Source organism: Fundulus heteroclitus, chromosome 17 (assembly GCF_011125445.2).
Source record: "Fundulus heteroclitus isolate FHET01 chromosome 17, MU-UCD_Fhet_4.1, whole genome shotgun sequence".
Taxonomy (NCBI): domain Eukaryota; kingdom Metazoa; phylum Chordata; class Actinopteri; order Cyprinodontiformes; family Fundulidae; genus Fundulus; species Fundulus heteroclitus.
In genome coordinates this window covers 23,187,100-23,214,342 of record NC_046377.1, presented here as the reverse complement: position 1 = coordinate 23,214,342, position 27,243 = coordinate 23,187,100, and the positions used below count along the sequence as shown (strand labels likewise).

The 27,243-nt window shown below is 38.5% G+C and overlaps 1 protein-coding gene across 1 annotated transcript in view; it reads left to right on the top strand.

Moving 5' to 3' along the window:
* Window positions 1-836: 836 nt before the first annotated feature.
* LOC105930323 (leucine-rich repeat-containing G-protein coupled receptor 5A) overlaps window positions 837-27,243 on the top strand; it is a 67,124-nt gene continuing 40,717 nt past the window's right edge. Inside the window, exon 1 of the mRNA XM_012868477.3 lies at window positions 837-1,163. Coding sequence (XP_012723931.2) covers window positions 904-1,163 — 260 coding nt within the window. The 5' untranslated portion in view covers window positions 837-903. The remainder of the gene's footprint in view (window positions 1,164-27,243) is intronic.

Sequence of the window (27,243 nt, the reverse complement as noted above, 5' to 3'; positions counted from 1 at the left end):
ACATCTAAAAACACTCACAACAATCACAGGCTGACAATCCAAAATCAGTAAAACATGAGCAGCTTCAGCTCACAGACCGGCTTCCTTTAACTTCATCACAGGAGACAAAAACTGGAACCAAGATTCGAGTCTCAGAACACGAGTCCAAATCGAGTCTGAAGAGTTTTGTTTTGGCATCTTCAATCAGAGTCTAAAACTTGAGTCACCATCCATCTCACGTTCATTATAATAATTTTTATTAATCCCTGTTTCTCCTCTAATTAAGGCTGATGAATCTGCTTTGGTTTATACATGGATTATAGCCAATATATAAACATTAGACATCATAAACGTCCTTAATCTCTCCCATTTAAGACACGTGCAGCTGTAATAATAAGTTATTCTCCTGTTATAATTTTTTTTTTCTAAATTCATTTTTGCTAATTTAAAACCTTGTATTTGCAAAGATTTAATGTTTCACCTCACTAGAAAAAGAGTAAAGCAGCGTTTTCCACATTTAAAACACAAAAAACAAACAAAAAAACACGTTAATTTAATATAAATCCATCTAATTATGTGTTTCCAACTGAAACCGTGCAGCCGGTGGACTAAATGACAGATATGGTTTATTTAGAGGCAGTAAAGCTGTGGAGTGCCCCCCCCCCCCCCCCCCTCCTCCTCCAGGGGGGCAGGCTGTATATAAGTGGACGGGGTTTTCACGCCGCTCTGCTGCGTGGAGGGACCCACGCACTCTGCAGATCCACGCGTCCAGCCTGGAAGCGCACCAAGCTGCAGGAACTAAAAGCATCTGAAGCTGCAACTTTTCTCCTCCTGTCTCTCTGCGCTGCAGCCAGACAGGAAACTTTCCCCCCCACCACCTCCCCCCCTACCCCCCCTCCCATCCGTGGAGAGCCCGTGCGGGACATGCGGGGGTTTGGGACTTTGCTGGCTGCGCTCGCGGTCCTCTCGGCCGGGCTGAGGAGCTCCGAGGCCGGGGCGAGGATCCAGAAAGCGGCGGTGAGCAGCTCCGCGCTCGGCCGGGAGGAGAGCTCCATAACAGCGGGACAGCCCACCTGCCCGGACCGCTGCCGCTGCGAGGGGGACGGGCTGCTGCACCGGGTGGACTGCTCGGACCTGGGGCTCCGGGAGGTGCCGGGCAACCTGAGCGTGTTCACGTCCTACCTGTAAGTTGCTAAACGGGGCAACCTGTTGCCGTGTGCGTGGGGGAGCAGACCCAGGTTGCTGTGTGGGGAGTGCGCACATGTTGCGCTGCGGTGGGAATCAGAGCACCTGTCTGCGTGTGTCTGCGCATGTCAGGTGTGGAGTTGGCGGCAAAAAAAAAAAAAAAGTTAATTAATCTGAGAGGTTATTGGATGAACCTGAAAACACCTGATGTGTCATTTTGTTTCTGTGAGAAGGTTCTGGGTCCAAATTCTTTCGGGTTCCTGGAAGATATTTCCAGATTTCCTTTGCCAGCACTTGAATATGAAGTGTGTCCATCGTCCATCGTCCTGATGGATATTATTTATTATTTATGGCAAAGTTTCTTCTTCAGCCTACAGTATTTTTCTCTGGATTATCCAGTTCAACTTGGAGCCAGGTCCAGATAGGATTCTAATCCTCTAATTATCACAGTTTGGTTCATGTAAAACTCTCTCAAATCCTTACACTTTCCTATTCTCTGCTTCTAAAATCAACTTTTAGGGCAAAATGTTGTTGTTCACTTCGTTTGTCAGTGGTCATAATGTTTTGCCTAACTGGTGTAGCGTCTGAGCTTCTAGTGGTTCTGGTTTGCCGTCACTCACTCCTCATGTCCTGATGTCCTCTCAGGACATATTTCATCTCAATGCCGTGGTCCGAACATTTTGAGTAGAGACACTATGGTACAGGTGTCAAACTCAAGGCTGCGTGGCCCGAATCCGGCCCCTTAAGGCAATTTATCTGGCCCTCAAGAGCCAAAAAAGGGATATAATGTCATAAAGTAGGGGCATCCTGCCACTGTTTTCCCACTACACATGAAAACAACCCAGAAATGTCCAAAAAGAGAAAAAGTGATGCAGAACGATTAGAGCTTAAAGATTAACTCTCCCCAATATCAACATTTTTGCAGATAAATCGTTGAACTATGCTAATTTTATGTTACTGTGAAGTTTTTACATTTTATGTGAACTGGAATGAAATTATGAAATCAAAAGTGTCATATATGCAGGTGTAACCGGCCCTTTTAATGACTTCTCGATGCCAAAGTGGCCCAATATAGAAATGAGTTTGACATCCCTGCACTATGGGTTCAGAACAGAACCGAGAACTGGTCCAGAGTGCCATCCACGATTAGATGTTCTTGGAGATGTTTGTGTGTTTAAGCACAACTTGTGGCTTCAAGACCCCCTAAGGCACAGGTGTCAAACTCAAGGCCCGCGGGCCGAATCCGGCCCGTCAAGGTAAATTATCCGGCCATCAAGAGCCAAAAAAAAGGCATATCATGTCATAAAGTAGAGGCATATATCCTTTTAAAGTGTATAAAGTGGCTAAAACGGTGCCTCCTCAAAGTGTAGCTCACTCCAATATCAACCTTTTTTGCAGATAAACTGTATAAACTGGGCCTAAGGGTGCTACTTTCATGTTACTGTGCATTTTTTTTATACTTCTATGTGAACTGGAATGAAATTATGGAATCAAAAGTATCGTCTAAACACGTGCAACCGGCTCTTTAAATGACTTCATGACGCCAAAGTGGCCCCATATAGAAATGAGTTTTACACCCCTGCCCTAAGATGACCCAGTGAAGAGACACTTTCCACGAAGTCTGGAAATGTTCAGGTGTCTTCCTTGGAAAAAAACATTTCCAAAAATAGTCAAATATTCAAAGGTATGTTATGGTTTATTTCTAGAAAAACTCTCTTTCGGGTTCCTAGAAAATATTTTCTAATTTCCTCTCGGAGCTCTTCAGATCCTATGACCAGGCGTAACATTGTGTCCTCCTGTCCACCTGGGACATGGACTCCACTGGAGGTGCGCTGCAGGTGGTGACACGGTACCAGGATGTTTACAGTGGGTCTTTAAGTCCTGCAGGTCTTCATGGTCACAGATGCTCAGTTGCACGGAGAACTGGAGAACCTGGTCCACTCCTCCAACTATCCCTGAACCATCTGTAATTTGTGGGCGGGTGCATTGTCTTCCTGCATGAGCAATGCTTAGGGTAGGAGGTGCAAAGATTTCAGAATATTCCCGAGCATCAAACCGAAAAATGAGACCAGCTGAAGCTGAAAGGTTTCGTTTTGTTACCTTTTGGTTCCGTATCTGTCGTCAGTTTTCTTTGCAACTTTCACTTAGAGCCGAAAAGTGCAAAGAGTTCACAAAGAACCGAAACAGACTCAGTACGAAGGTACCAGTCAGGAGAAGGATCTTACATTTCTTTCCTGTAACAAGTTGTAATTGCAGAGTATATATGCCACATTACAGTAGGGAAACATGTAATTCTTTAAAACTTGCATCTAAATATTTCTACTTTTCTGGCTAAAAACTATAACTGTTTCCCTTGTTTTCCTTTTCATTTTGAACATGGAAGTGTTCTCCCCAAGTACAAAGACACTTTTGTCGTGCCCTTTTTTATGCCGGCTGGGTTGGACTTATTTTCATTTCAGGATCCGTTAATCTGGCTTCTTCGTTAGTTATTACCTGTGGTCCAACTTTAGGTTTATGTGGGGTTGATTCCCAACGAGAAATTCTGAGTAAAGAACATAAACGGACTCGCATTAGAAGGAAATATCATTTATGGCAAAGTTTCTTCTTCAGTTTATATTTTCTCTGGATTATCCAGTTCAACTTGGAGCCGCAGGTCCAGATAGGACTTCTGTTTTTCAGATAAAGTTTAGATGGCTTGACCCAGTTGTCTAATCATCACAGTTTGCACTGCAAAAACAGAACTAAAAATATGTGTATTTGTACTTTATTTGAGCAGCTAAATAAGATTCTCTGCCAATGGGAAGAGTAATTTTACCCCTAAAATAAGATAATTAGATAATATGCACTTGAAATAAGTTGATGGAGATGAGTTGTTCTTATTTCAAGTGCAAACATCTTATTCCATTGGCAGATAATCTTATTTAGCTGCTCAAATAAAGGACAAATACACTCATTTCAAGAAAATTTTACTTATTTTTAGTTTAGTTTAGTCTGTTTTTGCAGTGTGGTTTACATCAAACTCTGTTAAATCCTTACACTTTCCTATTCTCTGCTTCTAAAATCAACTTTTAGGGCAAAAACTTGACAACCAGTGTCGTTCACTTCGTTTGTCGGTGGTCATAATGTTTTGCCTAATTGGTGTAGCGTCTGAGCTTCTAGTGGTTCTGGTTTGCCGTCACTTGAATATCCTCATGCCCTGATGTCCTCGGGACATATTTCATCTCAATGCCGTGGTCCGAACATTTTGAGTAGAGCCACTTTGGGTTCAGAACAGAACCGAGAACTGGTCCAGAGTGCCATCCACATTTAGATGTTCTTGGAGATGTTTGTGGCTTCAAGATCTCCTAAGAGGACCCAGTGAAGAGACACTTTCCACAGAGTCTGGGAACTCTTCTGGAAATGTTCAGGTGTCTTCCTTGAAAACAAACGTGTTCCAAAAATAGTTAAATATTAATTTTACGTGCTTCAAAATGTTGAGATCTTCCTGAAGCTAAAATAAATGTGAGACATACACCAGGATGTTCTAGCATTTCTTCTAGAGTGCTTTAGTCCTCTTTTAGGAGGTTATTCCAGCACTTGAGGATTTCTAAAGGGTGGGAGTAGGATAAATTGATTTTATTGATTAATACGAATTTACAATGTTTTAAGATCTAATTTTTGGAAAATCGAGATTTTATTTTGCTAATGCACTCATTGGTCTTTCATGAAGAGAACTGCAGCAAGGCTGAATATATGTTTAGGAAAATATATAATCAAAATAATGTAAAAAGGAAACTTATTTTTACCATGAGACGAAACACTTTAGTTTACTCGTTTACTTATTTTTTTTTTAAGTTAGTTTGAAGTTTGAAGCCTGGTCTCGGCTCATTGTTTAAAACCACTAACAGCAAACATTTAGTTATGTCTTCATTGTTTACATTGGAAGGGCGGCCATCTTGTTTTACAAGCATGTTTCACAGCTTGGATTTAGTTGCACTTTGAATTCAGGTTTAACTCCCAGACCAAATGCTGGACATAAAATCAAAATTTTAAAATAATTTCTTTTTGTGAAACGAAAAGGAGGGGAACAATCGATTAATCGGATTTGGTATAATAAAATCAGAGATTTTATTTTTAAGCCATATCGCCCTGCCCTTGTAGGAGATAAAGGTTTGATCTAGTTTTTCCAGTTTAATGGCCTAAATGAGTTTCAGATGTACTTCAAATTGTTTCTGGCACCCATACAAAGTTCAAAGGTTTAAGTGTCTGTACAGATAATTTCAGAGAATAAACACCAAGGAACAGAAGTTGAGTTTAATTGAAAAGGTTCATTACATCTAAAGAACTTGTGAAGTTTTTGTTGCTCTTGAAGTGGTTTAAATATTTGCTCACGAATTTCGGTAGATTTGTGATAATAGTTTCCAAGCCTTTAGAGTCTTCAGATCCACTGGACATATTCGCATACCGTAATGTGATTATTATCTTTAAGATAGAATTGGAAAAAACACATTTACCAGTAAACCTTGATATCATCACACACAAAATCAAAATTTAAGTCAGTATTTGAATCAGAAATAAAGAATTAAACACTTTCAATAGACAAAAAGATGCTTTGGATGTTTAGGACCCACCTTAAATAAACCGCAGGGAGCCACATACCAAAAGGTTTCAGGTAAATTAGGGTGGTTAGATTTTTACCAGAGGAAATTTTATATATTTGGGAAGGTTTTAGTGTTTTTTTTTTTTTTATCTTTTGATGCTTAAACCCATTGGCACCTTCTTGAAGTCTTAAGTTGTTTTGTGAAACATTTCGGTATGTTTTTCAAAATGTTTGTTCTGCCCATTAAGATGTTCTATTTTTCTAGGCGTGGTTTATGTTTGTTTTAAGAGGCGTTCTTAATCGGAGATGTTCTTGACTTTTTTTTTTCGGATGAATGTTACATTGAGAGGTTCTTAAAGAACATTGGGTGCATTCAGGCTCTTCTAGATACATTATTTTGACTTCTTTGTTTTTAAAGGTTTTAAGTAGGGATGAAATAATCGGATTAATCATGATTAATCAATTACTGAAATTATAGTCGGCTATTTTAATTTTGAATAATTGTTGACTTGAGTAAACAGACTCTAAAACAGGCCATTTACTGAAAGAACAACCCACTCAGAGCAGCAATTAAGCCAAAACAGTACAAAATTATATACATTCTGCTTTTAAGATGGAAAAACATATTTGTCTGTAAATATTTTCTACCCAGAACTCCTCAAGTTCCACAATTTTAGCTTCCCCTGTTGTAAACTTAAAAATCTCCTATTAAGCAACGTTTGCTATCCGATTATTAATCCTTTAATCAAAACAATAGTCAACAGATTAATCAATAAATATATATATATATATATATATATATATATATATATATATATATATATATATATATATATATATATATGTGTGTGTGTGTATATGTGTGTGTGTGTATATGTGTGTGTGTGTGTATATGTGTGTGTGTGTGTATATATGTGTGTGTGTGTGTATATATGTGTGTGTATATATATATATATATATATATATATATATATATGTGTGTATATATATATATATGTGTGTGTATATATATATATATATATATATATATATATATATATATGTGTGTATATATATATATATGTGTGTGTGTGTATATATATATATATATGTGTGTGTGTGTATATATATATATATATATATATATATATATATATATAGAGAGAGAGAGAGAGAGGTTTGTGTGTGTAGTTTTTTTCACGTTTGCCATTTCCAGTGCATTTAAAATGTGAAGTAAATGTGTTTTTAGTTCAAAATGCTTGTTTATTGGGGTTTATTGGGGCATTCAGGCTCTCAGTACCCTATGTTTGACATTTGTTGTTTAATGCAACATAAAATGTTTAAGAAGGTAAAGAGGTGCTAAAGTGATAAAATAAAAGTTCTTTCATTGCCAAAACATCAAAAGTCGGAGGCAGGGAACCTTTTTATTAAAACCTCATATTTGATATGGAAATTATTGTTTTTTAGTAGCTGAATAGACAACTTATTGTCAGGGAGCTATGTTTTGCTGTGATCCTAAAGCACAAAGTTATTAAAGCATAAATCACCACCAAATTTGTTTTTTGCTAATAAACTGCACACATGGATGTGTTATAGTGCTGCCGACATGTCACTGGTCGTTATTTTCACAATTTACTACTTGTTGAAATCCTGCTTTTGTGTCTGAAACTGTCTGTTTGTGTCCTCCTCATGTTGAACGAGTGTACAGCATTTGAATTTTGAATGTTCCAAGAATATTTTAACGTCACCCAGAAAAAACTGCCGCCAGCAGCTCTGCCGCTGCGGAGTATAAAATCAACTCTGTCTCGTACGCCTCCATAGTGAGTTGGAGTTGGAATAGTGAGCTTTGCAATCTTTCTATTGATATTCAGGTTCTCAATTTATTAGCGTAGCATTCAGTTTTTTTTAGCATTTATTTACCTTGTTGTAGTTGCCCAGCCCACACCCCCTACATGTTCCCTGCTCCACCGCCTCCTTTAGGCACATTTTTCAAATACTAGCAGAGTATGGCTCTAGTTTGGGGAAGAGTTACACTTTAACAATTACATATTTTCTTTATTTATCGCAAGCTATATCGTTATCGCAACATTTCCAATATTATCGCATACTGCAACTTTTAATAATATCGTGCAGCCCTACATAACATATACAATATTGCAGATATTTCAATAATATCGATAGAATTTCGGTTAATATCGATTACTGGCCAATATTAATATCGGATATCAATAACAGTCCTGATTTTTATATCAGTACAACCCGAGTTTGATTTTCTAAGCTTTTCATGGAACCTTAAGCAGCCTTTCAACTACTTACCTCAGCATTAAAAGACTTTTAGTTGGTCATGCAGTGCGTTTTGTGTCTATCTTCAACGTTTCTCATTAAAATTTCATTACAGAAATCTGAATGCATAAAGAAATTATAAGGTTCATAAATGTTTCTGGCACGCCAACAAAGTTCCTGTCTCACCAGTTCTAGGTGAATACCTCAGGGAGAACGAGTCTGAGAGCAACTTTGTTTTGTCTCCTGGGGTTTTGGAAAGTTTCCAGGATTTTTTTTTTTAAGAGCTCTGATTGTTGCCAAGAGTTTCCAAAAAACTTCTAGGTGCTAAATAAACGTTCCATTCAGGGAAATTGTGGGGGGTGAATGGGGTTAAACTAGCGTAAATAAGTTTCAGCGGTTCTAAAAGATGTCTGAGGACCTGAGCGATCTTTAAGTGTTGGGGTTAGGGTTTCCTGAAAGCGGCTTCAGAGGTGTCAGATGTCTCCATGGGATCTCTGAGGTTCCGAAAGAGCTTCCAGGTTTTGCTGCGCTCGTTTAACAACTGTAGTGAACTTTTATTGTTTCTACTCAAGTGCTAAGTTCTTGTAAAGGCACCACAATAAAATTAATTGAAATGTATTTCGCCTCCCAGCAGGTGACTGGCTTTGATACAACACATGTCTCGGGTCCGGTGAAGCATTACGTCATTGAGTGGTCTGTTTGTGAGGAAGAAGGGAAACCTGCTTTTCTTGGCTGCGGCTCGAAAGCCGGACAATGTCTTGGATTTAAATTTCACTCTCATTAAAGAAAACTCACTTCTATTCAGCACAGCCCTGTGTGTGTGTGTGTGTGTGTGTGTGCGCTCCTCTGGGTTTGTCTACGAAGGGCAGATGGACGCACAAAAAACACGCACCGACAGTCGATCAAAGGCTTTTTGGGGCTTTATTAGAGCTGCAATCAGGAACTGAATGCAACAAAAACATCAAGGAGTTCCTTTGAGAGCTCAATTTTTAAGCTATGCCTTCCAACCAGGCGTACAGTTGTCCAAGAGACGGAAGAATGCATGTTTTTGCAGAATACATTAGACTTTTAAATTTACTCTTTGCTGGTAGTCAGTATTTACATGAGTAAAACTGAAGCTGGTGTAAAATGGTCAGAAATAGTAATATACAACATTTCTGAAGTTGTTCTCGGCTTATAAAGTTTCTACTAAAAGGTATTCATGCAGATTAGGTTTATTGGCAAAATGAACAAACTAGCAGCTGTTTGCAATAAGAAAAAATCAAAGAAGAACAATTTTTTATGGCTCAGTGCGAGTAATAGCACATGTTTCTCCAAATTAAATAGAAAACTTCACCTTTGATGGGTACTGGAGTTTCAAATTAGTGGACCTGTTCTTGGCAAGCATTTTAATGCTTTGTAGGGTCCAGTTTTGTTGTTTTGTTCCTGCAAACAGGATCCATGTTCAGACAGCAGCGTTCCTGGGGAATCTCAGTCGGTCTACATGGCCAATGGCCTCCAGAGATCTTTAGCAGATTTTAAGTCAAGCCTCTTTGATGGTCATGCTAAGATCTTCCAGAAGTTCTTCTGAAACCAAGCCTTGGTGCATTTCTCCAGGTTTGCTTTGAATCAATGTCCCGTTTGAAGGTCCATTGATGCCCAACATTCAGCTTTCTTTACGAACAGCATTGCATTTTCTCTCAGGGTTTCCTGAAACTTGACAGAATCCACGTTGCCCCAAACATCCTGCAACCTGACCGTTCTGAGATCTTTCTTGTAGTCAGATAGTTCCTTTTTTAAGAGCTTTCTGGATTCAGCAGGTCTGGCAGGAATCAAGCCTGCCAAAAAAAATGTTGATTAATCACACTTAATTCATGATTTAACAGTCAAGACAAGTTTTCCTGCACAGGCTGGTAGTTTTCAGGGTTTTTTTTCTCCTTTTAATAAATTAAATAATCAATTTTCTGTGTATAAAAGTGGTCTGTTTTATTGACCTGAAACGTGTAAATCTGCATGGTTTTTAAAACAAAGCGTCACAGCTGAAAACCTCTGATCACGACTCTATCGGTTAGAAAAGTCGGCCGGTTTCCTTCAGCTGCTTCTCCGCCAGAAACCAAACCAGCTGGAGGGGAGCCGAGATTTTTGTGTCTTAACTCAAACTTTTACAACCTTCTCAGTAAAAAGTAACTGATATCAGACATCACGGTTAACAACCTCCAGCCCTCGGCCTGTCTGACCGCCATCAGTGTGAATGCTGCCATCTGTCAGCGCCTTTATGTGTGTGTGCTCTAGCTGCATGCCTAAGCAGCGCCGCCTGAAGCGTGAATGGGCCTGTAAGTCTCCTTTCTCCCTCTGACTGACAGGAATGCATTTAGCCTCGCCGTGATGAATGAACCCATGTGCGTATGAAGGATTCTGCTGCCACACCCCCTCTGGCAACCATGTCGCACTTCCTGAGCTCAGACCATTTAGCCACGGCTATAAGTACCTCCTTTTTTTTTTTGGTTCTTGTTTTTCCACACTCGGGGCCCAAAAGTCCGGGCAGCCGTGAATGTTTGGGGTCATCGCACCTTCACACAGGTAGCTCAAACGTGACATCACAGACAGGTAGATCCGTCTTCTTCAGAGTCAAGCAAACAAGAGAAAGCGATGGAGAAGAGACTTTTAAATACTCGGGGTTTAAACTTTCAGCTAAAATAACCTCCACCTCTGAGTAAACTATCCGTCACACTGGAAGCAGAACGTTCAGTCCGCTGATTATTGGAGCGATCAGATAAGAACCAGTTTGAGTTATTATTCATTCTCAGTTGGATTTACCTGATTTTAAGACAAGAAAAAGTTTATTTTCTTTACCGAAGACTCGTGCTAAGGTCAAACTTTACCTTGCATCACTTTTACTTGGTCTGTCGTTCTTAACTGAATAATATTTTTTAAACTTGGGCTTCCTGATGGTGTCGTCTGTTTTTTTTTTTTAGAGATGATACAGCGCAGTGGGAAAGTATTCACTCCCCTGCAGGTTCCTCCTGCTTTCCTGTTGCATTTTAACGCTTCATATCAACAAACAGATTTATTATTAGAGGAAGATAACTTGAGTTAAAACAAAAATCAGTTTTCAAACGACGATTTCATTAATTAAGAAAATAAAAGCTTTCCAAACTAACCCTACCTCTATGTAAAAAGTAAATACCCCCTAATGTAAATCACCAGCTGTATCACGATACGATATTGTATTGATTTGTTTGGATGAAGATACGATAATTGCTGATATCACAAAATCTGTTATGACATAGACTTAGCCATAGAAAACTTTATTTGTCATTTTGTATGCACAGAGTGCGTACAGAACGGAATTTCGTTGCATACAGCTTGTAAATTGCAGTAAAATTAAATTACAGTATAAGGTGCCGCAGTGATTTGAAGTAAACAATTGAAATGTAAACAATGCAGGAGAAGTCACAGTGTAGAGGTGAGTATTTAAAAAAAAAACATTTGTATGTACAGAATTAATTGTGCAAAGGGCATTTGTACGAGAATATCATTTATCATTTCCTGTCGATGATAAATATGATGCGATACCATCTGCCCATCTAACACTATGATTTACATTGACATTAACTCACATTAAAAACCCAAAAATGATCTGACATCTTTATTTCTAAGCATGCATTTAAATCAAAAACAACATTCTTCTAATTTTAAAATAATAATAATAATAATAATAGATCACCTGTTCACTTTAGTCTTATCCCTTGTGAATTTCAAATTAAAGGTGCTCATTAAAATTGATGATACTGATAGACATTTTAATTTTGCATTGATGTGATTGGATTGTTAATACTTTAATTGATGTATCAATGTAGATTTATGAATTGTTACAACCCTACCAATGACTGGTTGTTACAACCTTGGTGCAACTCAATAGCTATGTTTACATGTGCAAAATTTCACGATCGGATTAAAATGTATTCTGATTAAATAATTAGATTGTGCCTTTTATATTGGCACACGATCAATTAATCCAATCATAATGTGCGTTTATATGCACCTGGCTTTATTCAGAATAGAACCACTCTGACATGAACAGTTATCAAATTCCCCTTAAAAACACAGAAGAAGAACTTCCCTCTTTGCTAAACAGCAAAAAATATTAAAACAATGCACGAGTTTGTTTGTGCTCCGAGCGCCCAGGATGGACTTGCATGATGTTCTAATTATGGTTGAAATGTTACTGAGTAAAGCAACGATTTTGATTTACAATAATATTTAGCCTGCTCTCAACAAGAACAGGGGTCCCTTTTCCTTCAAAAACATTATTTATCTCGTTTGCAGGAGCGGTCACAACCAACCCTGCCTTTGAGTAAAAGTCTCTGGATATTTGGGGCTAATAAAAGACAAATATTTATGTTTGTATATACCATTTTCTACTTAATTTGTCAGTGAAAATGTCCAGTTAACTGTCTCTGCTGTTCAAGTACAGTCAGGGTTTGGACAAAACTACTTCAAGCCAGGAATATTTTGCTGTGGTTGTGTTGGACTCCACCGAGGAGACGGAGATGTCGGTTTTGAGAAAATCAGGGTTTCATCCTTGCTTTTTGCTTTTTGTTGACAATCAGCTCATCTAAGTCCGACACCTTTTGTCTGGACCTGGGAAAATGTCCACTGGTTCCTCCAGGAGGTGGTTCTCCATCGTAAATGACTGGTGGCTGAAACAGGAGAGTAGTTAAAGATCAATAGATTTTTGTGATAAAGCTTTCTGCATACGTGAAGAATAATTTCAGCAAACAGAAACACGTTTGATTGTGCAGATCGAAGACAGACAGTAAGCCAAAAGCGGGCATTTTTACTCGGATAATATGTAACGTAACACATAAATCCCTCATCAGTGCAGAGTTTAGGTTTGTGCTACTCTTCCTCCATCCTTCGGTCCTCATTAAATCTTCAGACTTCACTTAACGTCCAGAACTTGGATCTGTCGCCTTAATAAATGCCTCAGGATCAGTGTGACACGTAAACAAGAGAAATCTGATAATAAAATGGCATCTTTGTTTATAATTAGTGTAAAGACTAATCACCGGAACGGCAGCACAGCACAGCAATAAAGATGAGCTTTAAGTTTGTTAAAAAAGTGGCATACTGTTTATATTTATAATAAAATGCTTAACATTTTTTTTTGCTTTAAGGGTTTTAGTTGATAAAGAAAGTCACCAGGACTTCAGCACATTGCTTTGAATCGTTTTGTTTCTGAAAAGGGCCATATAAGGTCTACATAAATAAACTTACCTTACCTTCAAATGAATGATGGATGGATTGATGGAGGACACGTTCTGTGTCATGGTGTCTAAATAACTTTAGTCTCACCTGGTCTTTTTCTACATTATCTTTAGCAAACTTCAGTCTTACCTTCATGTTTTGCTTTTTCTACGTTAAGACTTGTCTGACGCTCCTTGGGAGGAGATACCCTGTTCTTTTCCTCAAATGTAAGGAAATATTTGCCGTAGTAAAAGTTTTTGATGACTTATCTGCACTACAAAAAGGGAACTAAATGTAAGTAAAAAATTCTTGAAATGAGTGTATTTTTTATTGATTTGAGGAACTAAATAAGACAATTTGCCAATAGAATGAGTAGGGCTGGGTATCATCTAGGATGAGCCGATTCGATACGATTCTCGATACACAGCACACGATACGATACGATTCTCGATACATAGCTCAGCTTGATTTGATTCCAATATCGATATTTATTACTTTGAATTAATGCTCAGTGATTCAATCACCAAAATCAGCCAAATATTATGTTTATGTTCTATTTATTGATCACAGACATATTAACAGGAAAATAAAGTGCATTTGCTTCAATGCATTTAACGTGTCACAGAAACCAAAAATGTGTCCAAACATCTGATTTTAGGGTCAAAGGAGCTTCTAAAATCCTGTCGGCCGTTCCACAAATTCGTCTCACTTGCTCTCCTTCGCTGTGAACTGTAATGGTTGCGCTGTAATAACGCCCCCTAGAGGTTGGGAGGTATATCGATATTGAAAGCCAGAATATCGATATTAAATCATTTTTAAAAATATCGATATTAATCTTTATATCGATTTTTATGCACAGCCCTAAGAATGAGTATTTTTTACCCCTAAAATAAGATAATTAGATATTCTGTACTTGAAATAAGATGATGGAGACGAATAGTTCCTATTTAAAGTACAAATATCTTATTCCACTGGCAAATAGTCTTATTTACCTGCTCTAATCAAGGAAAAATACACTGATTTCATGAAAATTTCACTTACTTTTAAGTTCCCTTTTTCCTAGCTAATCCTCCTCCAGGCAAGCTGCTTTCTACCACAGATGATAGGATGGGCACAAAGAGCGACGATTAGTGTCTTTCATTGTCGACTTCCCAGCTTTTCTTGGTCCTTCTGTCCCGTCGGAAATTAAGTCACTACGTCACATAGAGGGGTCTCTCTGATTCAGATATTTCAACGCTAGCGTCTGCCGCTTCGGACACTTAGACGCTTGAAATCTGAAAACGCATCGCCCCATGACAGGTGAAAAGCGCCGCAGGACCTCTCGATGCTCCTAGACTCGCCTCCACCATAGATGTTGCATGTGAACCAGACGCCCCTGATGCTAAAATCGCGTTCGGTCTGAATGCGGCATCAGAGAACAAAGGCTTCTGCCATCGACTCTCGTGGAAGTTAAACTTTTCCGTCTCTTTCTGATTGGAAATCCTCCTTCACACCAACAGCAGCGATAACCTTGTAGGTCCTGTGATGACATTTTAGGATTTTTGGAGACTTCTTTTAGCATCTTGCGGTCTGCTTTCAGGGTGAACCTGCTCCGATGTTCAGACCTGGAGATGTTTTCATTTGTTCTGAACTATTTTCTGTACGATGGCTGATTTCAAATTATTTCGAGACCTCTTTAAATCCTTTACAGCAGGGGTGTCAAACTCATTTTGGTTTAGGGGCCGCATTCAGCTTAATCTGATCTCAAGAGGGCCACACGAGTAAACTCATAGCAAGATTAAATAGAACTAATAAATGTGGACTTGTTGTTGATTTTTATATTAAATTAATTTCACTTTTACACAATATATTATGAATAACCTCAGCGTTTTTAAGAAAAGTATGTGCAATTTTAACAATACTTTTACTCAGTTAAACATTTACTTGTGCATTATGCATAAGAACTGATCACAGTGATTGTACAATGTTGAAAAACATTTATTCACATTTTTTGGAACTTAAAAACACTGTCCTACATGACAAAATACATCAAACAGATAAAAATTAAGAAATGATTTAAAATAAATTTTCCACACCTGAAGCTTAATCTGCTAATTAAAACACAGCGCCCCTCATGGACAATGTAGGAACTGCAGATTTTCAATTAAACGAAGTACATGTTTTTTTCAATAATTGTTTTATTATTCTCTTCCTTTTATCTCCTCTTTCTTTCACCTTTTCTTTTGTTCTTCTTGTTCTTCCTTTCCTCTCCTACTTTCCCATTGTAGTGTCCATATCATTTGAGATATTCCCCACATGAATTATAATAAAACTATTCACATTCATAAATCAAGCGGAGCACTATGGCAAAAGCAGTACTGCTCCACTTGTGAAAGTCAAATCTGATGAACTCTTTTTGGCATTAAGACAACAATTCTTATTGCCACATTGCCAGACAGGACACTGGAAAAAAAAACACAAAAAAAAAACATTTTAGTCCGGGCCGAACTGAAGACCTTTGGATCAATGGTGTTCACGCTCACTTCAACAGTCAGGAGCATCAAACTAAATGTCTGAGGCTTTAATGATGTTGTAATCATGTGCACCTGATGCAACACAGCTGTGTAATGTCTATTAGGAACAAAAGGTGATGTCTTTACCAACAGATCATGACTTTAAAAACTGATTTGTGACCAAATGAGCCATCAGACCTGAGCAGCTTCAGGTTTCCTTCAGAGAAACTGATTTGACAGGGCTGTTGTTTGTCTTCTGGTGTCTTTGTCTTCTTCAGACTGGTCTGACTAACCAGGGGATGAACAAACCCCCACATGTTTTGCTGCCCCAGGGGGCCCCCCGCTGACCCGCCTCCAAAAAACACTGAAAGAAGAAACGAAAGAGGACAAAAAACAGAAAGAGAGGCCTCACTGTCACACTACGCCTCTTTTTTTTTCTTTCTTTCTGCAGAGTTTGTGTTTCTGCTGCCCGTCGACATTTGAATAATCGTTTGATATCCATCAGTTTGAGCCTGAGGAGGCGCAAAAAGGACAAGCCGCACCAAGCAGCCACACAATCAAAAGGCAAAAAAACACACAAAAAGGCTAATGCATGCACCCGTCTTTCATCCGTCTCTCTCCTGCTTCTTCAAAACTTTTAATCCTCAAAAAACATCTGAAGGTCCAGTTCTTGGATCTGTTAGTCAAACTGAGACCAACAAGATAAATAAAAGTTAGTAGATGCCTCAGGATCCGCGTGATATATAAACAGAAAATATCAGATTTTAAAAATATGTCAGCTTTGTTTGTAATCAGGATCAAATCTTTGTTAAATTAATGATCAGAACAGTAGAAAGGCCTACATTTAAGTGAAGGATTAATTAGTTTGTGGTGAAGTTAATTTAACATTTTAACCTTGTCTCTTACTGTTGTAGCTTTAAAAAATAAATACAGGTTTATTTTATCCATTATGCAGTTTCTCCACAATATTGTTCAAATTATTCAGAATTTCTGTAAGATAACAGTTTTTTCTGATCAATCTGTGTTTTTTTATTTGTTATCATGACATTGAACATATTTCTCCACTTTATTTTCAGTACTTTTCAAATAGATTACCTCTATTTTTTAAATCGTTAATTATAATATAATTCATATTTGTTTTATATTAGACTTTACTGTCTAAATGTTTAATTATCTTTAATGCCACATGAACATGACTCATGTTTATTCAAGAGTTTCTTGTCCTCTCAATATGCAATTACAGCAAAATGAGGTAAAAACAATAAGGAAAAAAATAAACTCTGCAAGTAATATATATATAAAAAAAAATAGGGGTAATGTTACAAAACATTGCATCACTTACCTTTAATATATGTAGATAATAATAATAATAAATATATCAATATGTGAAATGAAAGTAGCCAATAAAGTTATGCCAATCTAAAGTGAGGTGGTGCATTTAGCCAGTTATCAATTTCTTTTCCGGCAATGAACATTTCTATTATTAGAACTTTTTTTAACAAATCCACTCAATGCTGTGATATAATATTTTGAATCATTTAGCAAGTTAAACCTTGACTTGGTTCATATTTCTCCTCGAAACCTTTGCCAGTAAGATTTTAAGGCAGGACAATTGCAGAAAATACATAAATGGTCATTGATTTGTTTACATTCCTTCTGAGATAAATGTGTTTTTAGTTTTATCTCTTGATTTTTTTTTTCCATTTGAACTCCTTCCATTTTTGGCTATTTATAATTTTATGACCTCTTACATATGGCACATAATTTTGTTTGCCTCCAACTCCTCTTCATTTTCAAATATATTGACTTGCAAACAAGATTGCATTTGGTATTTTCTTAGTTTTTTCTTCAATAGCCTTAATCAGAAAAAGTTTAATGGGAGTTGGTAAACGTTTCAGGGAGTCCTGTCCTGAACATGACCACATATACTATAATCTAGCAAAGTATACCTTTAAAAGTTCTCTGACCATAAGGCAAATTTGTCTTGCAACTGTTTAAGGGAATTTAAAGGGGACATATCATATGTTTCAGTTCTTCGTTTCATATTTAAGTAACCCAGTTTTGGTCTATATAAAGTGGAACAGCAATACTTTGGCTTGAATCCTCATCAATTTACCACCCTAACCCAAAATAACAAAAAAGGTAATTGTGTGCTTCTAACTGCCCTGGCTAACTCCTATTGCATCCAGTAAATGTGTTAACAATTACTTAATTCAGTCTGTTCTAATAAATTACAAAGGACAGTAAATATTCTCAGCTTCTTCCTGTTGTCAACCGGGGTCAACCGGGCAGTCGGCTGCTCAGTAAGCTCCATTTTCCATTTTTGTAGCTCATAAATGTACCACTACACTGCCTCACCTGTTTAGACAACATTATTAACATTTTCTTAAATGCTCCTGGTCTGTCTCAGGAAAAAAAATATTTGTTATTCTGGCTGTAATTCCCCTCCTACCTATTTTCACTCGGTCATGTTTGCAGCAAGTGTTAAGCTAGTTCCATTTCCATGCCATAGATTTATTCTTTTTATTCAAATTCAGCGCACTAACTGTTTAACTGCTGTCGAAATCTTAATCTATGGTCAAAAATATACAAAACATTAAAAACAGGTGAATAGTGGTGAGAAATGACCTTTAGAGTTTTTTTTAAATAACATGACATTAATTTTTAGTATTTGTTTTTCTTACTATGATGACGATAATATACATTTAGATGATATGCATTACTTACCCAAATTAATATTTTTTATTTATGTATTCATATACAATATTATTACAATATCTTAACCATGTTGTAAAATTATTTATGGTTATCTTGGTAATTTCCTAAATTATTTCCTATTACTTGATTTTTAGATTCTTGTGTCTTTTCTATGGCATTATTTAATATTGTGATTTTAACATTTCTGTACTATATGATTGATTTTATTACTTATTTGATAATTTTTTTATATTTTTGAAATACATAATTTACTCTAACCATTTTTAAAAATATTTGATTACAATTGTATGTTTTTTTATTATATATTTAAATATTTTTTACAGTCTGTTTGGTTAAGAACTCGTGCTTTAATCTACTTTATTCTTTAACATTCAATATTTTTAGCAACATTTAAAGTTTTTAAAAGTGTGTACCCGTCTTTTGATTAATATTTGACTTTATTAAAATCAAGACTAATTAAATTCAGGTTTGACCGGCCTTTTTTAACCCATAACAGATTGTCACAAACGCATGACTCAGTGAGCTCAGTCCTCAGAAAGTTGTGAAAATCAGAACAATCAGAGATTCCCATTCACTCTGTATGAGGTCATATGACATAACCTTTTTCCCAGCAGGGTAATCAGGTTTTTCTTGTAAACTCCCACCATCATCGTTGTCATCATTGTAGCAGCATTCTGTCCCTCATGTCAAACGAAGGGAATCAAAACAAGTGAAACACTGCTGCCATTGTCTCTGCGGCGGCAGTTCAGGGCTCGGAATATAAACAGACAATATTTAAGATATTGGGTGATTGTAAGTTCTCGTCTGGATTTTTCTTTTTCGTATCCGTATTATGACCACATCTCAAGACCCAACAAGTAACTGAAACAAACTTTTCTTTTCCATTGCTACGACTAAACAACCGTATGCGATAACATCCCAATGACTCTAAAATTTTCAGATGCATTTACAGATTCTTCTTCAAGCAGTAACTGAAATTAAGCACAGTCTGATCTTTAGTGAGTCTTTAATAAATTTAATCACTTTAAGTGAATCTACATGCCTAAATGTATACTGTGACTTTCTCCTGCATTTTCATTTCAACTGTTTACCTTTAAATCACTGCTGCACCTTATACAGTATTTTAAATCTACTCTAATTAACAAGCTGTATTCTTGCACAAATGCCCTTAGCACAATCAATTCTGCACATACAAATGGTTTTAAAATACTCACCTGTACACTGTGACTTCTCCTGCATTGTCTACATTTCAATTTTTCACTTTTAAATCACTTCTGCACCTTATACTGTAAATTAATTTTACTGCAATTTACAAGCTGTATGCAACGGAATTTGGTTCTGTACGCACTCTGTGCATAAAAAATGACAAATAAAGTTGTCTAAGTCTAAGTCTAAATGACCCCACCTTAGTGATATTTAGGCATCCCTCAGGGAGTATTGCCTGAAAACCTTACGTTGTGCAAACCGAAGGAAACATATAGAAAACGTTCAGGGATCATTACTTAATTAAAAAAATTAAAATGTATTTTTATACAAATGTGATTACCATTGGATCAAATTGGACAGTGTTAATTGTAAATTACAAACTGCTGCACCTAGAATTAGTTAATGACATCAACAATACCAGCGTGGGAGCCTTGGGGTCGGTTAACCATAACTAAAGTTATAACAAAACTAAAGTAATAACTAAACTAATAACTAAATTAAAGTTATAACTTACCGTATTTTTCAGACCACAAGGTGCACTGGATTATAAGGCGCATTAAATATTCTTCCCACGTCCTCCACGTCCACAGCTCTCTATCAGTCTCTGTGGGAGGACAGAGTAGCTGGACTACACTGCCCTGTTTCTAACATAAGGCCAAAATAAACGTAACTTTTATACTGAATTAACTTAGCATGTTTATTGTTATTAGCGCGTACTCCAGGCTGCCTTACATGAATGCACTTCCAGTTCAGACATTGCAGTCAGGCAGTCTGGTAGACAGCTCAGGGGTCCTATCAGGTAGTGACACAGGGTACCGTAATGCTAATATCCATTGAGCGGAGCGGCTTCATTGCTAACTAAAGACATACTTACACATTTTAACAGATTTTTGAGCGCATTGTACCACATAAATCATATAAAAGGATTATGAGGCGCACCATCAATGTTTGAGAACATTTAAGGATTTTAAGTGTGCCTTATAGTCTTAAAATATGGTAATTAAATTAATAAGTTATTTAACCATTATCTTATTTCTGAAAGCAATTGGTTGCACTTGATTTATGAATATAAATGCATGCCACACTTTTCAGGATAAATGGATGTTTGATGATCACTAAAGTTGTTCACTGTTAACAGACAGTGTTCTCTAAGTGGAAAAATACAACCAGTGTATGAAAACAATTTTCCTCACACTAAATATATTCATAAAAACGTTATTTTCATTATGAATCCTGTTCACAATGGTAAATATTTATGTTCAAATCCAGTATGTGAGAACCTATAAATCACAGAGGCCTCATTCTGGCTTAATGAACAACTTGCTGTCTGGAAACCGGCCCTCACAGTCTATATAACCACATATTTATGAGTTCAAGCTAATGAATGAACGAATGAATGAATAAAATCTGCTTTAAGGCACAGTGCGTTGTTTTGAGCAGCAGTAAAATCCAATCAGTCTTAACTCTGTCAGCCTCCTCAGAGCTAAACAAACCCTCTCTGTGTGCCAGCAGTCTACCTGCGGATGGTGTTGTAACGCTCGCACACATTAACAGGCTTTATGGAGTGTTGAGAAAGTTCCTTAACAACCGGTATATTCAACAGGAAGACACGCCCTCGGAGCGTTCGAGACAGAGACAGCCTGTCTCTGAGTCCCTTTTCAGACCAAGCAGTCCTGAGTGGAGAGACGCTACCGGCCGATTTTATCAGGCAGAGCAGAAAAAAGACGAGTCAGATAAGGAAAAGAAAGGAGGAAGAGCGCCACGGCTGCACACAAACACCAGCAGCATGGAGCTGAAAGGGACCATCCTGTTTCTGGGAGCCAAAATGTAACAGTAAATAAAGATGAAGTCACACCAGATCGCTGACATGCACAACAATTTCTGTGTGCGCAGTCCTGGTTGTAATGTTGGCTACAGGGGTGATGTTTTGTTAAGAAGGGGCCCGGGCTCCAGCAGGAAAAGAGGCCCCCTACTTTAGATCTCACAACACATTTCTCTTTTTGTTCATCTTCTCAATAATTTTTCTTTATCAATTATTGCTCTACAACTTTACAACTGTATGGTCCACACTGCAAAAACAGAACAAGAAATAAGTAAAATGTTCTTAAAATTAATGTATTTGTCCGTGATTTGAACAGGTAAATAAGATGATTTGCCAATGCAATGAGATTTTTGCACTTAAAATAGGAACAACTTATCTCCATCATCTTATTTCAAGTGCAGGATGTCTAATTATCTTATATTAGGGGTCAAAATACTCATTCTGTTGGCAGATAATCTTATTTACCTGCTTAAATCAAGGACAAATACATTAACTTTAAGAACATTTTACTTATTTTTAGATCCGTTTTTGCAGTGCAGTCACCTAAATTCATTCAATGTTTTATTTTATGATCAGATTCCATCTACATTTTCCAATTAGTGACTGTCATTGCAAGGAATTCACATGGTATCACATCTAAATGTTTTTTTTTAATCACTTTTTTTATTTTTATGTCAACTCTAAAGCAGGGAACCGAAATGTGCACCGTACAAATATGCGTGTCCTGTGTGTATATACGTATATTTATATATGTTTTCAATTGTGCAGCTTCAGATACCACTCCCCAGAACGGTTCAAAAGTGCACTGGAATACGTTGCAAAAATTAAGATTTAATAAATCAACAAAATGTATCTAAACTTTTCCAACTTCGTGGGCTCACCACTTTGTCTCACTTTCTTCTAGAGATGCATTTGAACTTTTGAGTTGTTCACAAATGTGTCGACTGTTTTGTGGTGATGACACGCTTTGAATATGAACAGCTTCCATATTTAAATTTTTTCTAAGTAGCTCAAATCACACCTCTCCTAAACTCTTCAAGAATGCATTCAGTTTAACTTGCATTTAAAGAGTTTTCATTAGTATCATATTTTTTCTGTTCTTTTGCTTCAAACTTTTTTTTCTACTTGCAGGAAAATGTGTCTGTCTTTGCTGTATGCTTTATGGTTTCCTGGCAAATCTCTCCAGAGTGCAGAAAGGTCTGAATTATGCCAATTGAGTCTAATGCATTCAGGCTAAGAAACGTAAAGTGTGGATTTCGAAGGTCTTTTTATGTCATTATATATTTTGCAAAAGTTACCTGCCAGAATTTGTACAGACGTTTTGTTCTTTGTTCATAACCTTGTTCGTGGGTAGAACTGAGCAGAGGATAGGATGCTTCACTGATGGCATCACACAGGATTCAGGGTTGCTCTCTAGTTTTCTTCTCCAGATGTACCAAACAATCACAAAGGACGTGCATTAGTGCAAATAACTATGCATCGGCCTTTTGTTGTCCATCCGTCTCCTTCCTGTAGGATTTCTGTCTGTCCTTTATGTTTTTCTTGCACTGAAGCGTCGTCTTTGCCGACTTTTCTATACAAACATCTTGAGTCCTGTGTTGCCTTGGTGGCAACAGAGATGGTCCTGGTCCAGAAGTGTCAAACGTGGGCCCCTGGAATAGTTTCATGTGGCCCCTGAGCACAGTACAATAATGGTACAAATCAGGCACCCCACCAACAAATGGTGTTGATGCAGATTAGATTTCTATCGACAAATTTATCAAACGATTATGTTGCCGGGAATAAACTAGACACATTTTCTAGACCAACAGAACAGAAAAAAAAAAATCAAACTCAAAATGTTAGAAAACTTTACACTATTATGCAGATTTACAACAATTGATTATTTTCTACTTTTATCAATAAAATGTTGCATATTTGACATGCTGCTGAGAAGATAGAAAAGAAAAAAGATTCACAATAAAACTATATATATATATATATATATATATATATATATATATATATATATATATATATATATATATATATAGAGAGAGAGAGAGAGAGAGAGAGAGAGAGAGAGAGAGAGAGATTTTTTTTTTTTTTTTTGATTTTTAAATCAACTTTATTTTCCGTTCATTTCCAAACAATCATTTGATCATGACATATTTATACAACCTTACTCCTCAGAGTAAATAAATAAATGAATAAATAAATACTTAATTCACATGAGCACATCTCCAAACTGCAGTGTGTGGTTTTCCACCCAACATAACACCTGATTAAAACACCAAACCTGCTGGAATGAGTCCAGATCTCCTGCTGCTTTGTAATAATTAAAATCAATAAGGAGTCTGGACTTCATCATATTTGTACACACAGTGACAGGTTCAACAGTAAAACCATCCTCCACCTTCCTCCTCCGGCTAAAATACACCGCCATCTTGGCCTGCCCTAAAACAAAGTTTAAAAGCTGGCACTTGTTCTTGTGCTGGCGTGTGTATTTAAAACCTAGAATAAATAACTGCTTGGTAAAAACCTCTCCACATTTGGTGAAAACAGATTGTAAAAACAGAAACAAGGGTAAAAGACGAAGACACTCATAAAAACAGTGAAACACGGTTTCTCTTTTGTCGCAGTAGGGACACTTGCCTTCTACTGCTGGGTTTATAGTGGACACAAAAGAGTTCACTGCAATAACCCCATGGAGGACTCTCCAATGGATGTCTGCATGTCTTTTAGAGAGTGGAGGTTTGTAAAAGGACCTCCACTCAGGTCTGACTGCAGGAGCCAGCTGCAGATATCTCCTCCATGGCGTGTCAGGTCTCTTGTCTAGTTTTTTCTGGTTAATTGCTTTCACCAATATTCGGTAAAATGTTTTTCCTGTGGTACCATCCAGTGGTGCGAGGTGTGTATATTCCATTAAAATCCCAGAGCAGTCTTTAAAATCCGGTGCCAGGGAAATGGCAGGAAAAGGATGGTCATCAGTCACTGTTTGATTGGAAGCGGAGTTTAGAAGCAGGCGTTCGTGTCCTGTGAGTCTCTGTTTCCAGTGTTCTGTGAGTTTCTGTGTGACCCTCACTGACGTCAGTCCCAGCCGGGCAGCGAGTCCAGAGGGATCGTCCATCCGGGGTCCAGTCAGCGCCACCACCTGCCCCAGAGTAACAATCCCCGCAGTCTGCAGTCTTGTAGACAGACTCTGACCTGCCCAACTGGGAAGGTCCAGACGGGTCCCCCAAAGGACCGGCTCCTGGAGGATCCAGTACAGGGAGTCCACCTGCCCCCTCCTCTCTTTCCTCAGCAGGTTCCACACTCTAAAAACACTTTTATAAAAAGCAGGCAGAGTAGATGTGCTCATGTTCGGTACGTTCATTAAAAACAAATTAAAATCCTGACCCAGGCCTTTAAAACCCTGCAGAATGCAGCGGGACAAGGGTCTCCACAGAGTATCCTTTGGTCCGGTCAGTAGTCTCTGGATAAACTGGAGGCGGAAAGCTGCGCCCCTGCTGGCCAGATGGACCAGGCCCTGCCCCCCCTCCTCTTTAGGTAAAAACAGGACACCCTGTGGGACCCAGTGCAACTTGTCCCAAATGAAATCAACTAAAACTGACTGAACTTTTGACAGGAGAGTAACTGGAGGATCAACACAAGCCAGCCGGTGCCACAAGGAAGATGAGACCAGGTTATTGGCTATTAAGGTTCGGCCTCTGTAGGACATTTTTGGGAGTAGCCACCTCCACTTCCCCAGCCGACCTTTGACCTGCTCCAGGACAAGGTCCCAGTTTTTATTTGTGTAGTTCTCATCCCCCAGAAAGACTCCAAGATATTTGAAACCTCCTTTTTTCCACTGTAGGCCACCGGGCAGCCTGAGCCAGCCCCCCAGCTCCCCTCCCGCCATCAGAGCCTCGCTTTTACCCCAGTTCACTCTGGCAGATGAGATAAAACCAAAATCCTTCACAGTGTCAGCTAAAATGTCAATATCTCGTTGTGAATTAACTAAAACAACGAGATCATCAGCGTACACAGACAGTTTAAAAGACACGGGACACTGGGGGAAAACCACACCTGTAAGTGTAGCTCTAAGTTTGTGGAGCAGAGGCTCGATGGCTACCGAATATAGCATCCCAGAGAGAGAGCAGCCCTGCCTTACCCCTCTCTGGATCCCAAATGGTGCACTCAGCCCACCGTTAATTTTCAGAACACTCGCAATGTCACTATAGAGAGCTCGGACCATGGCTATGAAACCATGGTTGAACCCAAAAGCAGCGAGAGTCTGCCACAAGTACTGGTGTTCAACCCGGTCAAAAGCCTTTTCTTGGTCTATTGAAATCAGACCAACCTCTATGCCCAATGAACTGGAGAGCTCCAAAATGTCTCGAATTAAAGTGACGTTGTCACTGATGAGCCTGCCGGGCACACAGTAGGTCTGGTCAGGGTGGATGATGGACGCCATCACCTCCCTTAGTCTAAGGGCCAGAGCTTTGGACAGGATCTTATAATCCGTGCACAGCAATGAGACCGGCCTCCAGTTCTTCAGCTCCTGCAGGTCTCCCTTTTTAGGCAGCAGGGTTATTGCCGCCCTCCTGCAGCTCAGGGGCAGTCTGCCGGTCTTTAGGCCTTCACTGATCACCTCTAGTAAATCTGGTCCTATTATAGACCAGAAAGACTTGTAAAAGTCAGCAGGAAGGCCGTCCATACCTGGAGCTCTGCCGCTCTGCAGGCTCATGGTGGCAGTGTGGAGCTCCTGCAGCGTCACCTCTGCTGCCAGCTTGCTGTTGTCAGCCTCACTGACCTGAGGGAGACCGCTGAGGAAGCTGCTGTGCACATCTGGATCATGGGTCCACTCACTCTTATACAGGTCTCCATAAAACTCGGCAGCACACTTCCTGATCTCAGATGAGTCTGAGACTTCGGAGCCGCTACCAGTTCGTAAAGAATGGATGGTTTTCCTTTGTCCATTTTTCCGCTCCAGCCCAAAGAAGAAGCGCGATGGGGCGTCCATCTGTGTAATATTCATAAACCTAGACCTGACCAGCGCCCCCTGTGCTGAGACGCCCAACAGGTTGGCTATGGCCGATTTTTTTGACTTGAGGGAATCTAATAGCCCTCGATTTGCTGTAGAGTCTGCTAAAGCCTGCAGCTCCACCACCTGCGTCTCCAGATCTTTCATGGACCGAGTTAAGTTTGTAGTGACACCGCGAGTGAACTGCTGGCAGAGCTGTTTTATCTGTGTTTTACCAAAATCCCACCACTGTTGTATGTTGGTAAAGGCAGGCCTGCTCTCTCTGTGGGATTCCCAAAAAAGCTTAAAAGCAGTTCTAAAAGCCTGGTCATTTAAAAGGCCCGTGTTAAAATGCCAATAAGCGCTCTTTAAACGGGTGTTTTTGATAAAAACACGACAAGAGACCAAAAAATGGTCACTACAACCCACAGGCTGAATAAAACACCTCTTAAAAATATTCAAGTGGTGTTTAAAACAATAAAAGCGGTCCAGTCTGGCCAGAGATAGAACCCCCTCCCTGCTGTGGCTCCAGGTGTACTGTCTCTGCTGACTGTTAAAAACCCTCCACACATCACTCAGCTCATGGTTCCCCATCAGCTGTCTGAGTGTGTGAGATGAAGGAGGATGTGGTTCAGGATGGTTCCTGTCTAGGGTTGGATTTTCTGTGCAGTTAAAATCACCCCCCAAAAACATAAAACCATCATCCTCACAGTTCTTGACACAGTCGCTTAGATTGTTTAAAAAAACTACCCTGTCCACCGCATTAGTGGGAGAATAGACATTTAAA